The 18393-nt window shown below is 37.9% G+C and overlaps 1 protein-coding gene across 1 annotated transcript in view; it reads left to right on the top strand.

Annotated features, from left to right (window-relative positions):
• The first annotated feature begins 2119 nt into the window (after positions 1-2119).
• Positions 2120-18393, top strand: part of mge (translocase of outer mitochondrial membrane 22 homolog mge) — a 35486-nt gene continuing 19212 nt past the window's right edge. Inside the window, exon 1 of the mRNA XM_090415477.1 lies at positions 2120-2466. Within this exon, the coding sequence (XP_090271603.1) occupies positions 2332-2466 (135 nt within the window). The 5' untranslated portion in view covers positions 2120-2331. The remainder of the gene's footprint in view (positions 2467-18393) is intronic.

Below are 18393 nucleotides of genomic sequence, written 5' to 3' on the forward strand. Positions count from 1 at the left end.
TACTGGCCTAGTACCATGGCTGTATGTTCATTAGTCATTCGTGAAGGATTGTTCATTAAGTATCTCAAGTCTCGTAAATTACTGCTAATTTTTGCATGAAATAATGGGAAAGCAGATGGTGCTGTTTGGGTAGGATGCACACAAGGAAACTGCTCTCTAGGCAGGAAACAGCAATTGCAATATATGTGGGGATTTTACGAAAAAAACTGAAAACTTTAGTTTCCGAAAATCAATGTAAAGGAAATTTGCTTTTATATCTAATAAGTTAAACATATTAATTGACAATAAATACTCCCAATCCATATTATAATGACTTATGATTTAATAAAATCCAAATACACTTTAGAAAACGGTTACGTTCTTTACAAAACATGAAAAGATATATCAAATGATGGTGAAGGAGTTATGCCGCGTCTCGATGCCTGACGAATAATGTAACAACTGAACTGGACAAAACTTGTACATCAGTATATCGCGGAGATATATCGATGGCTTGGAAATAGGATGTTTGTTTTTTCTAATTTTCTTATTACTTATTATTATGAAACAGTTGGTAGAGTTTATTTGGTTCCGGGAGGAAAAACCTGCTTGCCCGTGCCAACTCGGGAACCGAACTGGCACGGGCAAGCAGGTTTTTCCTCCCAGAAACTCGGGTTTTTCGTCCTGTAAACTCAAGAAAATCGACCGTAGAACCCACATTATTTCAGACATTAAATATATTGTGTTAGTGACCATGAGATGGCGGCACATTTGAGCCGTCTCTCTTCACTGCGTAGCGCTTAATTAGTGATAGCCTTGGGCCATCTATCTCTGATTGGGTACCAGTGGAGATTGAACTGCGCACTTAGTCTCCAAAAGTTAGACAGGGCTAAATGGCCTTGCCTACTTCCCGTATACGGGAATAAAAAGGCTTTAGCTGATTTTTATTTGGTATAGCTGTACTTAATAAAATTTTATTATATTAAGTTAAAATATGTGTCAGCGAAGATGTTCGAAATGTATTTTTTTATTTAATTATTTTTTAAGATGAGCTCTGGGTTGCATGCCAGAGTTGCAAGTCATTGGCGTGCCACATTTGACAGGCATGTTAAGGGTTGTCCACCCCTGCTCTAGACTAACCATATATAAAGAATATAATAAATATTTTTTCAACGGTTTCGATAACGAGCCAAATGATATAAATGTGTAACAGATTAGAAAAAACTAATGATGATTCAGGCATTTTAGCATTTTAGGGTAAAAACGAAATCATGTTTGTTAATTTTTATACACTGCATAAATTCATCAAAAGGGTTTAGTAAAAACCATAATATAATAGAGAAACACAAAGATATTATTATTACCGGGGGCCCTAAAATCCTGTCGATGAAATCCCATTAGTTATAAGCAAAATTAAAAGAAGAAAAAAAATAAATAAAAAATACGTTTCCGCAAATGTGTACCGACTGTGCCCACTCGATCGTGGGGCCCGGGTGCATTGCACCCATCTTACCCCCGAGATGGCCGGCCCTGGATGAGAGTTCTCTTCTTTGAATCAGGATGATTTGAATGCTTGACTTAATAGAGAGGAGGGCAATTACCTTGATTTATAACCCATCTATTAGCCACTCTCTCTTCCCACTTTCGCACAGGCATTTGGTTTCTGCAATATGTGCATTCTATCAATATTTCCATGGCAAATGTTCATCTGAAATAGCATTAATAATTCCCTCAATCAGCACTAAGTCCGTTTGAACATGTGCAGATGTCGCCCACTTATCCCTTCTCAGTACACCTCGACACTCACAGAACGAGTTTCTTTTCCTCTTCCTTCATCCCTGATATTGCTGTATTGTGGAACAGACGTTCCCCTTATTTATTTCCCAAAAAATACAACAGACAGGCTTTTAAATTCGATGTAAATAAGTTTCTCCTTTTCCAACACTATCCATACACAGTACTCTCGTACGATAGGTTGATTAACCAACCTCTCGTGTATGGACTTAACATAATAATATTAAAAATAAAAATAAAAATAAAAATAAATTCACTATTAAGCAATTTCGTTATTAAAGAACTTTTCTCTGTTAAAGAATTTTAAATCTGATAATGCAGGTGGCGTAAGCATATGCTTTCTCATTCAACATCGTTCTCGTGTGCCAAGTGTGGAAGCGATTATCTGTAGGGAAGTTAATCTTCGTGGTTTTTTGCCGAAATGAGATTGTTAGTGTGTTAATTTTACATATTGTACACTAAATTTGTACATTCCTCACCCTCTTTTATGCATTGTTTTGTACCCTGAAAATCATAATTGCGAAGTGAGCATTCAAACCATTAACTCAAAATTCAGCCATGCAAGTAGAAGGCGATTTCGTGGAGTTGAACGGCGGCATGGAAGAAATTTTGGCGCCCCTTGCAATTTCTCCATCAGAAAAGGGTGATACCAATGAACTGATGGAAAAGAGTGTTGAAGAACAGGACGATGATGTGAGTTTTTTTTTCTTTCTTTGGTCTTTTCAAGCGGAATGTAATCATTTGAATAAGACTTGTTTCTTATACCCATTATACACACAAATGGAGCATTTGTGTGTATAATGCACATTTCATACAGCCCTATCTGTTTTCTGATTTCCTAAGGCTACATGATTTTTTATTTCGTAGGTAGTTCAGGTCAAAGGAAATGTATTTCTCCTGACAAAATTAGTACTGCCAGTTTTGTGAAGTGGAATATACAGAGAAAAAATTAAAAAAATGCAGTTCAAAGCTGCTCTACGTAAACCGACATTACCGACCATGAGTGTGTTATAAGAGACAAATTATTATTATTTTTTTAATGGCCATGTGCTCAAAAGTTGTGGAATTGTATCCAGTTAACATCTCCTAGGTTATACCCGTTTTTTTTTTTTTTTTAATGTTCATATTCCAGTATCCCTTGTGAATTGTTGTCATTGGAGCTCACAGAGGATAGCATGGGTTTGGCTGTAACTGTGGTATGGTGATGATTTTAACATGTTCTGTACACTTTTCTGTTTGATCATGTTGTAATTGTACTAAAGGTGGTGAACAGTGGATATTTTTCGGGCTATATTTTTGTCTTCACAGCTTGCTGATGTTCACAAATCAACTGATAGGTTGCTTATCATGAATGTGGTTCTGATTTTGGAATTCTTATTGGAATTTACTAACTTAATTGTAATTGATCTGAGGTACTGGAGAGAAATATACCTTGGGGTATATTTGAAGTAACTACAGCTATGAGTCCAGCATTATGTGTGTGTGTGTGTATATGTTATAGTTTATTTTTTAAATTTTTTTTGCCTGTTTTGTAGGATGAAAAATTCTGAGTTTCTTGGAAGAAAACTCTACAGCATCTATATGAGATTGGCTAACTCAGTTCAGAAACATACTGAAGGTTCTTAGTATCCTACACAGAGAATTGAACCGAGATCTATCCAAAAGACATCAACTGAGTGTGTGTGTGTGTGTGTGCGTGCAGAAGGACAGTGGTTGTAGTTCTTTTATCATCGTCACAGTTTTGTAATGTAGTAAGGGAGTACTTTGGTTAATTCTGTTTTGTCATTAGTAACAGGTTTAGACCCCTAATGTTAATTTGTTGAAGTGTAATGTGGGTATTGAGCATGTCGATATCTGTTCATATAGGTTGGTTGGTGTCCTGTATATATTGTAATTTTTAGACTCCAAATATCAAGTCTGACATCCGGAAGGAGCAGGATGCCACTGTTTTCTAATTTTGCTATGTTAGCTTCGGTAGTTTAATTATTCTTGTGGATGTTTTACCCTATGTATTAATACTCTCTCTCTCTCCTGTTCCCATTTTCCCTTTCACATTATGTTCAATGGCCTGTCACTACCTAGTAAATTGGCTTGTTTGAAACTTAATTAATGCTCTAACATAGCTGTTAATCTTATCTACATAGTTGATTGTGGATGTTCAGTTGTGTTTTCTCACCTGGTCAGTTTGCCTGTTTTATGAAAAACAAGCAAAAGCGTTTAGTTTCTGTGAGAGGAAACCTTGCAATCTCCTCCATACAAGATTGGCTAACTCATCTTTGGTTGTAAGGCCTTGATTCTCTACATCATAAATGGGATTTGAACTCTGGTCCATCTAAAGGGCATCATATGGAGGAGATAGCAGGATTTTTTCTCCTGGAAACTTGAGTTTTTTTCATCCTGCATACAGGCAAATTGGTGATCAGAACATATGCAATTTATAGATAAAAAAATGCTGTTGTTGGTGATGATGGGCAGTAGATGGTGTTGATGGTATAGTTCGCCCACCGATTAGAGATCCTTCGACACTTCTGTGCATGTCAGAAAAAGGAGAATCTATTCCGATAATAGGGTAATCATTCCATATTGTGGGATGAGTTGTTTATTATTACAGGTCGGAAAATTAACTTCTCTTTTATGATTATTGTAGTTCATGTTGCTTATGTTATATGTTATACAAGCTTATTATTATTATTACGGGCAACTCCAGAGGGTCATTAGAATCATCGAGGGAGGCCCCAAATCATATTCATCACAACTATTCGACATTCATACAGTATCTATCATATCTCGCCTTAAACTCATTCACTGTCACAGCATCCACCACACACTCTGGGAGTGCATTCTACTCATTCACCACTCTAAAAGTAAAGAACCCAGCTCTTACACCTTTACTAACCACACTTTTGCCCAGTTTCCATGGATGTCCCCTAGTCCTCCCACAACCAGCCTTGTTCTCAAAAATACCTTCTGAATTAATTTTATAGAAACCCTTCAGTAATTTGAATGTCTCAATCATATCTCCCCTCCTCTGCCTATCAACCGATTTTTGCAACCCACAAATCCTCAACCTGTTCTCATAAGATTCATTCCACAGACCTGCTATCATCTTGGTCACTCGTCTCTGGATCCTCTCAACCTCCTCCCCATCAAGAAGAAACCTAGCTGACCAAATCTGGGCACAGTAGTCGAGATGGGGTCTTATCAAGGCTCGATACAGAGGAACAATAACCTGCTTGTCTCTGCTTATCAACATATTCTTCAGCTACCAAGATTTGGTGAGCTGATTTGGCCACTTTTGCAATGTGCCCCCTAAACTTCAACTCCTTATCCACCAACAGTCCTAAATCTCGTGCCTCATCAATTTCCTGAAGTACATTTCCACCAATGTAGTAAACTGCTGCTGATCTTTTCACCCCAAACTGTATAACCTTACATTTTGCCACATTAAATTGACATCCATTCTCCTTAGCCCAGACCTCCAATCTATCCAAATCATCTTGCAAAATTTTGACGTCATCTGCATTCACTATTGCCCTACCCAACTTTGCATCATCCGCAAACAAATGAACTGTTCCTCTCAGATCCTTTCCTATATCATTAATGAACAAATTAAACAGCAGTGGTCCAAGAACAGATCCTTGTGGCACACCACTCACAGGCCGTCTTGTGGACTCTACTCCTGAATAAACCACTCTGATATCTCTCTGCCAACCACCCTCCTATCGATCTCACCAACCCTATATCCATCCCCATATGCTGCAATTTACTGATTAGAATTCCATGTGGTATCCTGTCAAAGGCCTCAGCAAAGTCCAGCAGAATCACTGTAAACCCATTACCCTTATCCAGTTCAGCTGTCACTGTGTTATAATACGTGAGCAAGTTACTGAGGCATGACCTACCCTTCACAAAACCATGCTGTCCCCGATACAGTATCCCATTTTCTTCTATCCAATCTTGTATTTTCCTGTTGACTATTTTCTCCAAGACCTTGATAATGATTCCTGTTACGCTGATTGGCCGGTAATTTTCAATAGCAGCCTTGGAACCATCTTTATGCAGTGTAACTATTTTCCCCTCTTTCCACCCCCTTGGGACTGACCCAGACCCGAGGTTCAAATTAAACAAAATTGTCAAGGGCACTGACAATTCTTTAGCCACTTCACGTACAACACGAGCTGGTATACCATCCAATCCCACAGATGTATTGACATTGAGGTTCTGTAATAGACTAGTTACCTCTACTTTATTCATCACAATTCCATTATAAGCTGTTGATTCTTCCATTCCTGCAAAGTCACCACCTGGATGATATACTCTTGCAAAGTGCTCACTCAGTGATTCCACTATATCGACTGATTCGGTTACCTCCCTACTCTCAGCATTTTTTAAGATCATTCTACCATGAGCATTTTTCCTTTTACTTGCAACATATTGAAAAAACTGTTTGGGATTCTCTTTAGCCTGCATGGCCAATTTTCTTTCGTAATCCGCTTTTGCTTTTCTTACCACCCTTGTTACCTTCCTGGCCTGAGCTTTATGCTGTTCTTGCGCCTGCTGGTCACCTTTCTCCTTAAATTCCCTCCACAATGTTTCTTTTTTTGCAGCTCAAGCTTAATAGTGTTATTCATCCATTTAACCCCTACTTGATTTATTATTAGAACTCTTGGTATACAGTCAACCATTGCCTCCTGCAAACACTTCTTAACCACCTCCCATGCACTATCAACATCTAGCCCTTGCAGTTTTACATGCCATGGCACTGAGCCAAGCACACACCTAAGCTTGTCATACTTACCAGCCCACTAATTCCACATGTACCCTGTCTTAATTGTAAATTCCACTCCTTTAGCCACCTCCCAGGTCATGACCTTATGGTCAATCTCACCAATTGGTGGCAACATGGTCATGTTCGTTACAGCCGCATTCTCAGTTGCAATTACTAGGTTAAGCACTCTCTGCCCCCTGGTTTTTTCCACTACATGCTGCCGCAGATAGTTGTCCCTTAATAACCGCATAAAATGCAATTCCTTCCTCCCATGTGCCCTCTCCTCTTTCCAGTCAATGTTACCATAATTGAAATCACCCATAATAATTACCCTCCTTCCACTCATTTCTTCTATTTGCCTATGCATAGTATCCCTACCATCTATTCCATCACCTGGTCTATAGCAGCACCCAATTGTATATTTTGTTCTGCTAGATTCTATCTCACACCAAACAACCTCAAATGTGCTCTTTTCTCTATCCTGCAGTTCAACTTCTATACTCCTTGGGTGCAACTCATCAGCTATCATCAATAACACTCCTCCCCCCTTTTTATTCACCCTGTCACTCCTGGACACGCTATACCCGTCGCATTCAATCCCACTAGCTTTATCATCTTCTGTCAGCCATGTTTCACTAATACCTATAACCTGTTGTCTGGAAGTGCCAACCAAGGCCAAAAACTCTTCCTTCTTGTTCCTAATACTCCTGGCATTAGTGTACATGAATTGCAGAAGCCCATTTGTCCCATCCCTACTTTGATGCCTTATACTAACTATCCCATTCTGATTTGTTGTCCTTTGTACTCGCTAGGGCATAATATACTCATTCATACACTCAACTGCCTCCCTAAAGTCTGCATATCTACTCTTCCCCCCACTTAATAAATCTAGTTTCCCTGAGTCTGTACATCCACATCATTAATCAAAACTTTTTCAAGCCTTCGTACACCAACTCCATTCAAATGTAACCCATCCATCTTATATAAGTCCTTTCGCCCATCGAACTCATTCCACACATCCACAAATTCCATACCACTCTCCATGCATAACCCACGCATAAAGTCATTGGCAATTATGGCCCTCCTTCTAAACTCTTCACTGTCATACCTCGGTAAAATACTCACCATCCTAACTCTCTCACTCTTCTCTTTTGCTACCTCAAGTAATTCTCTCACATCCTCTTTCATTTCCATTTTGTCCTCTTTCAAATCATTTGTTCCTGCCACGATTATCATCTCTTTCACCCTCTGTTTTTGCACTCGAATAGATTCGCTGATGTCCTTTATGTTCGCACCCAGCTGGTACGACTTCGTCAAACTCTCAACTGTCACACCTCTTAATAGCGAATCCCCATACAGCACTCGCTCCTTCATTTTATTGACGTTTATGAACATTCTATTATTTGTCGTCACAGACTTTCGCCGGTTATTAGTCGGTACGTTCAGATCACATTTTTCCATACGTTCCAGTTGCATTTTTGCTCTGTGTATCGCACTGTTCAAATGCGTAATTTCACTACTCACATTTATCTCACCATTTCATTATCAATCAAATCATCCATTCGTTCTGTATTTCTACCTTCATTTACACTTTCAACGACGCTCTCACAACTATCTGGCACTACTACGCAATTCTCTATCACACCGCCATTTTCTACATTCTGACTATCGTTAACGATATCACTCTCGCCACCCAAAACATGCTTGAGATCCTCGTTCTCCTTACACTTTCTACACATTAACTCCACTATCACCCTCTAACCAGACTCCCACCGCTCTTTGCAAAGCATACATCTCACAGACAGCACATTGCATAAATTCGTTTACATCAAAACTTTTAAACAAACATGGCCACCTGGCCGCCATTTTTTTCTTTATCGGTGCCATATGTACGCTATCTTATCTTAAAAATAATAATTAAAATAACAGAAAACACACAAAAATTGCACAGACACACCAAGAAACAAAAAGCAAACAATACTACTTAAAATTCCAATAAAATTGCAAATGTTAACATAAAATACTACTAATCTTTTCAGGAGCTCTCAACAAGCCGACTATCTAATCAGTGTGACACCAAGTGACTGTTATGTTATACAATGAACATATAAGCTTATGTTATACAAGCAACATAGTTGCTCGTATAACAGTTGGGAAATTTTACCTATAAAGCATGTGATTTCATGTGTTGGCGACCAATTCGTACGTCCTTCATTTCTTTCTTACCTTCAGCATGAGTTGACTATTCTTGGCAAGATGCCAAGCAGAGACCTACAAACGGTGGGCGAACTATAGTTGCATGTATCCAGAGAATTAAGTAGGGAGACTGTTCGAGATGTGTGTAGCAGAGTGGAATATAGTGCCCTCTCACGATGAGTCCTTGGAGCTGTTTCATAATAATAATGATAGTTTCTTAAACCTCATGTGGGATTAATATAAAGAAAGAATTTAGTCATTGGGATCTCACTAAATCTTTAAACATTGTATGAGAGTTAATACTTTTGACAACTGGTTCCGGTGAAGTTTGGGAACTTATAGTTATAGTCCGACCACATAAGCGAGAGCTATCAATGGCAGACTGCCAAGAAGAGTCAATTCATATTGAAAGGGAGAAAGAAATAAGGTGATGTAAGAATTGGTCACCAACATACGAAATCACGTGCTTTATATGTAAAATTTTTCAACTGTTATACAAGCAAAATAGTTACCACTTTAAAAACTACAATGATCATAAAAGAGAAGTTAATTTTCTGACGTGTAATAATAAACACTCATCCCACAATACGAATTGATTACCCTATTATCGGAATGGATTCTCCTTCTTTTGACATGCGCAGAAGTGTCGAAGGGTCTCATATCTGTGGGCATACTATAGAGAATAAGTGGACAAAGAGATCTGCCAGCTAGTCTTGTTTTGTTTATGAATTTTGATGTTATTTTAGAGTAGATTATTAATGTGGTTTTGCCTCGTGTAGAATCATGTTCTCATTTTAAATAAGTGTTAGTATGAAGTAATTTGCTTATTTTTGCTCAGTGTTTTCTGTATTGTTATTGCATTCCTTTTTATCTCTAGAGAGAGAGAGATTTACATAGTAGGTCCATACCCCTTTTTCTGCTTCTGCATGCTCTTTTTACAAGGATAATCTTAATCATTAGTTTTGCAGTATACTAGGTTATCATAGTACACTGTAAAAGTAAGATGTGCTAAGTTAACCTTTTGAGGAGATGGGTACATGGCAACTCATTCTGTTTAAGCAGAGTATCAAAATATTCCTTAGGTATTTTGCATGGACAGATAGCAAATATCTGAATTATGATTTTTTTCAAGAGTGATTCTTAGATCTCTATGCCAGGTGTTTTTCTTTGAAAACATAAAACTTTTTAATTACTACTTGCTACCTACACACCTTTAATATATTCTCATATGGAGCAATTCCACAGACATGTCACCATCTTAGTCAATCCTCTTTACCACCTCCTCATCCAAAAGAAACTAGGGTGATCAAATCTGTGCATAGTAGTCAAGATGTAGCCTTATTATAACCTTATGAAAAAGGGATAACTTCCCTGTCTCTGGTCAGTGTGTTCTTCAGCATCCAAGTAACTCTTTAAGCTATTCTACCAGCTTTTGCAATGTGTTCTCTGAACTTCAACTCTGTCTGCTATCACTCTTAAATCCTTAACCTCATTAAATTCCTACAATCCATTACCATCAATATATTGCACATTATATACAAGAGATTTCTGAAAAATAAGGTAACACATTTTTTCCTTGAAGATGTTTAATAATAGGAAGTTGAAATTATACATCAAGAAATAAGTGAAAATGCACTACTTCTCCACAAAGTCTCCAAATTTATTCATGTGCTTGTCCCAATGATAGAACAGTTTATCAATACCAGTACTGAAAAAGTCCATGCCCACACCCAGTAACCAACATCACATCACCTGATGAACTTCCTAGTCTGTAGTGAAATGCCTTCTGGAAAGGAGTTTTGCGAGGGGCCTGAACAAATAGGAAGTCTGAAGGCGCTATGTATGGATTGTAGGGGATATGTGGCAGAGGATCTCGACAATTACGACACAACCACTCATGAGTAGTGTGTGCAGTGTATGGAGTAGCATTGTCATGCACCAATATCACACCACTTGTCAGGAGTCCTGGTTGTTTGCTTTGAATGTTGGCATTGATTTTTCATCCCTTTGGCAAGAAATCCACCAACAGGATGCCTTGGCAATTTGTGGCCATGACTTTGGACAGTGAGAAGAGTTCTGAATTTTTTGCAAGAGATTGTGGATGTTTCCAGGTCATGGAATCTTGTTTGCTTTCCAAGCAAAGTGATGAAAACCCACATTTTGTCTCCTGTGATTAGGCGAGTGAGAAAATCCTTACCTTTGTCACTGTATTGCAACAGATTCTGTAGACACATCCCCATGCATGTTGCTTTGTGCTCCTCTGACAATTGTTGGAGCACACCTTTTGAAAACCAAGGACATTGTGAACAATTTCATAAATAGTGGACTTAAATTCACCACTTGTGCAGTTTCACTTACCAGTCTTCAAAAATTATGTCAATGCATGAAATGTTGTCTTCTGTCTTGCTCCATGAAGGCCTGATGCCGATCTTCAATGTCACCACAGCTTGCCTTTAAATTTATTGTGTCAAAAACACACCTGCTTCTTTGACATCACCTTTTTGCCATACACAGCAACCAGTTCACAGTGAATATCATTGTATTACTTGGTTAAGTCCGTTTTGCTTGCAAAAAAATGAATAACTTCACGGACATCTGTTTTGGACCACACTCACGCAATAGCACCACATTGCAATTCCAGTCTTTTTGAATGTTATGTTTTATCTCATTCCCTTTCATCATTATTAAGAAGGGGAAAAAAAAAAGGTGTTACCTTACTTTCCAGAAACCCCTTGTAATATTTTCATTCCAAAGTTCAGCATGTAACCTTTTCTGAATGGAACATTCATAAAATTAGTCACTTCCCAAGTGAGCACTGCATGATCACTGTCACCAACCGTACACAGAATAGTTACATCTTTAAATGAAATACCCTTCGACACTAATCAAATCTAGCACTCTTTGACCTCGAGTTCCTTCTGTCACATGCTATATGTGCTAGTTGTCTTGCAACAACTCAATAAATTGTTTCCTTCTTCTCATCAGATTTTACTACCCAATCAGTATTTGGATAATTAAAGTCTCTTATGATTACTCTTTTCACTTTCATCTTTTCTATTTGGTGATGCATTTCTTCATTGCTAGCAATCGATCCACCAGGTCTGTAACAACATCCCACTATGTAATTGATTTTGTTAGATTCTATCTCACACCAGATAGCTTCAAACTCACTGCCACATGAAATACTCTTAGTAGTAGCAGTGGCATAGCTGGAGCTTTTTCTGCCCAGGGTGATCCCTGAGTTTGCTGCCCCTCTCAATACACACCAAAAATACTACAAAAAGTCAAAACGATGTATAGGGAAATAAATTAAAACACTGTGTTTATTTTTGAAGTAAAACTTTAATTCCAACATTCTAAAATGTTATTTTTCTTGCTTTTCTGTTAGCAAAATCGTTGATGCTCGTGGAAAGGCTTAGACCTTGGTTATGCATTTTCACTAAATTATTTCAGGAAATTACAACGTACTAGGATATACATTAAAATAAATTTTAATATATTTCGGCAACGTCACGCTGCCATTTTCAAGAACTTAGGTACAAGATATGTGCACGCAGGCACAGCACAAACAATAAATGAGTAAGAAGAATGAAGCTAATATTTCTCCTAAAGTCCTGATGGTGCCCTCTAGTGGGCGATGTTGGTATTCTTGGGCGATTGGGCTGAAGGTCTTCTGATGTAGGTTTCCCAAATTTGAGGAAGTCTCATGCAGCCAAATTTGTTGAGGTTAGGCTCGTTTTTTAGGGCTGAAGCAGATTCTATGAAAAGCCTTTCATATCTGTATTTGCTACGGTGTATTATCCTGGCTTTTTTCCACCGTATTTTATGGCAGGTATCCAGAGCATGGTCAGCAAGACCAGAGTGGCTGTATTGGTGAAACCGGATGTAGTCCTTATGTTCTGAAATTCTGATATTTGCTGTCCTGCCTGTTTGGCCGAAGTAGGACAGCTGCACTCCTCTGGAAGGCGAGACGATTCTTTGTTAAGAAGGAGAGGAGTGCCCTCCGATGCACTCTTCTCCTTCTTAACACACTTAAACAACCAACATCCCAGAATCAAATTCACCCTGGAAGAGGAAAAAAACAACTGCATTCCGTTCTTAGACACACTAGTCACCCTCCAGCCTGATGGAACCTTGGTTTTCTCAGTATATAGAAAACCCACCCATACAGGCAGATACATTCACCAACAATCCCCCCCCCCCCCTCACAACAATATGGAGTCATTAAGACACTACACAACAGGGCAAAACTTATCTGCTCGAATGACAATGCCCTAACCACAGAACGAAACCACATCCTCAACACGTTCTCAGCCAATGGCTACCCCCCCCCAAAAAATCCAAAAAATATTAAAACCAATAAACCACAACCCCCCCCTCCCCCTCACAACAAGGATTACTCTAAATCCATCACCATACCTTACATCTGAGGCACCTCAGAAAAAATCACAAAAATCCTAAAAAAAACATAACTTAACTTCTTGTTACAAACCATATAAAAAATTGGCATCCCTAATCCGCTCAACAAAAGACCAACCTCCCCCCCTAGACCTACCTGGTGTGTACCAGGTCCCTTGCAGCTGTAAGCTGTCCTACTTCGGCCAAACGGGCAGGACAGCAAATATCAGAATTTCAGAACATAAGGACTACATCCGGTTTCACCAATACAGCCACTCTGGTCTTGCTGACCATGCTCTGGATACCTGCCATAAAATACAGTGGAAAAAAGCCAGGATAATACACCGTAGCAAATACAGATATGAAAGGCTTTTCATAGAATCTGCTTCAGCCCTAAAAAACGAGCCTAACCTCAACAAATTTGGCTGCATGAGACTTCCTCAAATTTAGGAAACCTACATCAGAAGACCTTCAGCCCAATCGCCCAAGAATACCAACATCGCCCACTAGAGGGCACCATCAGGACTTTAGGAGAAACATTAGCTTCATTCTTCTTACTCATTTATTGTTTGTGCTGTGCCTGCGTGCACATATCTTGTACCTAAGTTCTTGAAAATGGCAGCGTGACGTTGCCGAAATATATTAAAATTTATTTTAATGTATATCCTAGTACGTTGTAATTTCCTGAAATAATTTAGTGAAAATCGTTGATGACATTGGCAAAGTCTATTTCATCACTCATTTGCTGTTCTGTGGCAAGATTTCTTAAATGCAAGGTACTCATTGTAGATCTTAGGTAATTCTTAATCAATTTTAATTTAGAAAACTCCTCTCATGACTAGCAACACTTACAGCAATTGTGAGTAAAATTTGCAGTAGTATTATAATATTTGGAACTGAGTTCTCGAGACTGTATTTTAGAATAAACTGCAAAAATTCAAGGGGGCCGTCCTTCCACGTCTCTGTTTCGTCTTGAGTAGCAGCAACAGAAATAAAACTCTGAAGTCTTTTTCTCTCAACGAGGACCTCTTCCTTATTAATGTCATTGTGATCATAATTTAGTTGACATTTGTATTTATCATTCAAAAGATTCGATGGAGTAAGGAAGGCATATTTTTCAGCAAGAACATGATGCTGTTGAAATGACATGGTGACTTCTTGGATCACTGTCCATTGAAAAAAAAAAAAAAAAAGCATTTCCCTCCTCAACTCAGTTTCATATGACAGTTCAGCATCTTGTGATTCTTCACCTGCTATCAGTTTCTTCTTACTACACCGACGATCCATGACTATCCCCACATCATCACAAATAGTTGAAATATTCTTGGCGGTTTTACCTTTTGTTTCAATGAAATCAACAAATGATTATGCAACCTTCCCTTTATTTCTGTCGATCATAAGGAACATAAAACTTGGATCTTTTGATCTTTTATGAGAAATATCAGGGGTGCTGCCAAATATCATAGAAAAATACTTTGCTTCTTTTACTTGCTCCATAACTTTGTTTCTTATGTTTTCTCCCAAAATTTCTAGAAACTCGTTCTGAATAGTATGTGACATATAGGATTTAGCAAACTTTTTTTCCAGCTTAATTCTTAGAATATGTTCACATAGCACTGGATCGTATTTTGCCAACAAATGAACTAATTCTAAAAAATTTCCTGTTTATTCAGGTTCGTTGTCAGTCTCGTAAAGCCAAATTTTGCTTAGCTAGGAATCTGATGATATCCAACAATCTTGGAAGTATCTCTCTCCACTTCTTCATTTCGTTCTCAACTTGTTCTTGTTCCTTTTTATCAGTTATTCCAATTGTTGCTACCGCGGCCCTAAAATCCTGTCGATGGCCTTAGTTTTGCACACAAAATTCGAAGGAAAAAAACAATGTTTTCTCAAATGCTTACTGACTGTGCGGTCCCGCTGCTGAGATGCGGCCGCCGCAGTGTAAGCATTAAAGCAATTGCCGTGCTATGCGTTTTATTATTTTATTTTTAAGAATTTGAATTATAGTATAATAGGGAAATGTAACAGTTTTGTTATATTTTATTTATTTTAGTTGTAAGTATAGTTGTTAAAAACTAATTATTAATTAAGTAATAAAAATGACTAAGTTAACATAAAAGAATCATCGAAAAATAAAATTGTGGCTCACGTTGAAATCCCCAAAAAAGTGCTGCCCTCTCTGCCCCCCCCCCTCTAGCTATGCCACTGAGTAGTAGTACTACAATCATAGGTCTCAACTCTAACTGGATTCAAGTCGTCCGATATCATTAGCAGCACACACCCCCTCCTCTCCTATCCTTTCAATCCTTCCTAAAAATAGTGTACCCTTTACGCTCGATACCAGCCAGTAAGTCTGATTTTTTTAGCCAGGTCTCACTAATGCCTACATTCTGAGGTCCCAACATATTAACCAAGGCAACAAACTCTGTCCATTTGTTTCTGATACTCCTAGCATTTGTGTAGAGACATACTACCTGCATGTTCTTTTGTTTTCTTGCCTGCAGTCTGCTTGACACGGACAATTTGCAGATTGTTATTCTTTTGTGTTGCCTTATACATGTAGACATGTTTGCACATGTTAACAAAAATATGTTATGAAACACTAAATTCACTAAAAACATGAAAATCTACACCAATATATTATAAAACACTAATTTTCTAAAGGAAAACCACAATTAAACAAAATTCGATTTTACGTGAACTCTAAATTCACCGATCAATCACAATGTGGCCTCAGACATTATTAGCATTCAAGAATGTGTCAGCAGAGCTAACCTAAGGTGATATGGTCACTTGAATAGAATGGGTGAGGAAAGATTAGCAAAACAGTTTTTTGATGTGAAAATAGCAGGAAAGAGACCTAGAGGAAGACCAAGGTCTAGGTGGATTCAGTCATAAGCACCTTTATGAAATGTTAGATATTACAATATTGGAGTGCTCAAAAGTAGTAGATTGATTTGAAGAAAAATTGTTGTGTATTTTAGTTTTATTACTATTTTGGTATGATATTTTATAGTTCAAACTGTATTTTCAGGAATTAAACCTTGAACTGTGGTAAATTAGGGTTTAATTTATGGCTAGCTTAACCATTGCTTACCAAGAACCATTTAGTTTATAAGAGTGCACACACACACACATGTTTGTGGGGATCCTACTATAGTCTTCTGTATTCTGATAAGATTCTTTTATTTTATCATTGTTGTGCCCTGATGGAAATAGGAAATGAACAGAGTACTTTATTTTCACTTTGTCTGCATTTCCTAACTTTCAGACTCAGCTTGGAATTTGTCCACTTTCTGTCAGTTTTCTGTAGGGAAGTGAGCGGGCATACTTTATATTCTTTTGAAAATTTGACTAGTACAAGATTCATCAATCAGTACTATTGCAGTCATAAAATCAACACTCTATTTTCATTCATCAAACAGTTCTTTATCACTGTGGTTCCACTCCATGGGTTTCATGTGAATCACATGCATCTGACAACATTAAAATTTCACTATTCAACTGTGATTTGTGAACATTGTTCTGGATCACTAAATTTATGTCTGCCTTCTGCCTGCATTTGAACATTTTTCATGAGTAGAATACACATTTAAAAAAATAAAATAAAAATAACCCTGCACTTGTTATGGTCAAAATCATAAATGTGTAATAGAATGATGCACAACTCTAATACTATCATCTCTCTATGCACAGTTTCACATTGTTCTCATTAATGGGGTTTTTGCTGTGGTGCCACTTTTTTCTCAACTCACTCATACACACACACTCTCTCTCTCTCTCTCTGTCTCTCTCTCCAGTGGGGGAGAGTGGGATGTTAAAATATGAAAACGCACATAGATTGTTTGTTGTAGTGTGACTTGTTCACGTTACAGCAATAATTTGTATGTGATACCATTCAGGAACTGTTTAAAACATTTTTAGTCTTTGCTAAGCTGGTGACAATTTAACTCATACAGATAATGCTGGCTGAAAGCACTTTATTCCAAGAGAAATGGACCCTTTCCTCCAGATATACCTCATGCCACGTGATGCTTATCTGTGTAGCATGTTGAAGGAATGTGATGTCCGTGATCTGTTGTTGCCTTATGACACTAATCTGCTGAATAGCAGCATTGATGTTAAAACCTATGTCAAAAATGTTTCAAGCTTGATTGATAATACTGTTAATCTGCATTTAATTAGGGATGCACTGAATATTCAGTTTTGCTTAAGTATTCGGCCAGTTCGATTTGTTTTTCAGATATTTGGCTTCAGCCAAATCAGTAGAAAGATTCAGTATTCAGCTGGCCAAAGCAGAAAAATTTCTGTTACATGCAACCAATCAAGCAAGCCCTGCTTTTTCTGTTTGGCTGCAAACAGATGCTTGTTGTGTTTTGCATGGGTACTTCATCATCATCATCATCAAATTCCTGCCATGTACCCTCAAGGGGTGTACAGGATATGACAGTACTACATGAAAAAATTACATCATTACTAACTTCCTATCTACAATTTTCCTCCAAATCAGTCTGTTACTTGTCAAGACTCCAACATTATCAGATCTTATATTTCTATCGTCTAAGGCACTTTGTACCGTATCAATCCACCTATATCTAGGTCTTCCTCTGGGTCGTTTTCCTGCCAACCTGGCAGAGAATACTTGTTTTGCTAATCTTTCCTCTCCCATTCTATTTAAGTGACCATACCATCTGAGATTAGCTCTGCTAACGCATTCCTGGATGCTGACAATGTCAAGTTCTTTCCTAATATCCTCATTTTTAATATGATATTGCCATTGATGCCATCTGTTCACATCTCCAATCTTTCTCAGGACTCTCATATCTGCGGTCTCTAGTCTTTGGTCAAGTGTTTTACTTTTGACCCAGCATTCAGATCCATAAGTTAAAATTGGTTTGAACACAGTCTTGTACACAGCTAATTTAGTGTTCCAACTAATTTCTTTCTTATTCCATATGAATTTATTCAATTGACTTCCCACGATACCAGCTTTGCTGATTCTGTTGTCTATTTCTATATTTAGTTTACCATCTTCAGTAAAAATTGTGCCTAAGTAGCTGAAATGTTTTACTTGTCCCACAGGTTCTCCATTCACAACACAGTTGACATTTTCAATGATTCTGCCTATTTTCATTGTCTTTGTCTTTTTATTGCTGACCTTCATACCATATCTATTACAACAGCTATTCAATTTAGTCAGAGAATCTTGCAGACTTGTAGCGGATTTATTTAGAAGTATAACATCATCCGCATAAAGC

Source organism: Typopeltis vanoorti, chromosome 3, assembly GCF_054136105.1.
Source record: "Typopeltis vanoorti isolate ZY-2024b chromosome 3, IOZ_Tvanoo_1.0, whole genome shotgun sequence".
NCBI lineage: Eukaryota > Metazoa > Arthropoda > Arachnida > Uropygi > Thelyphonidae > Typopeltis > Typopeltis vanoorti.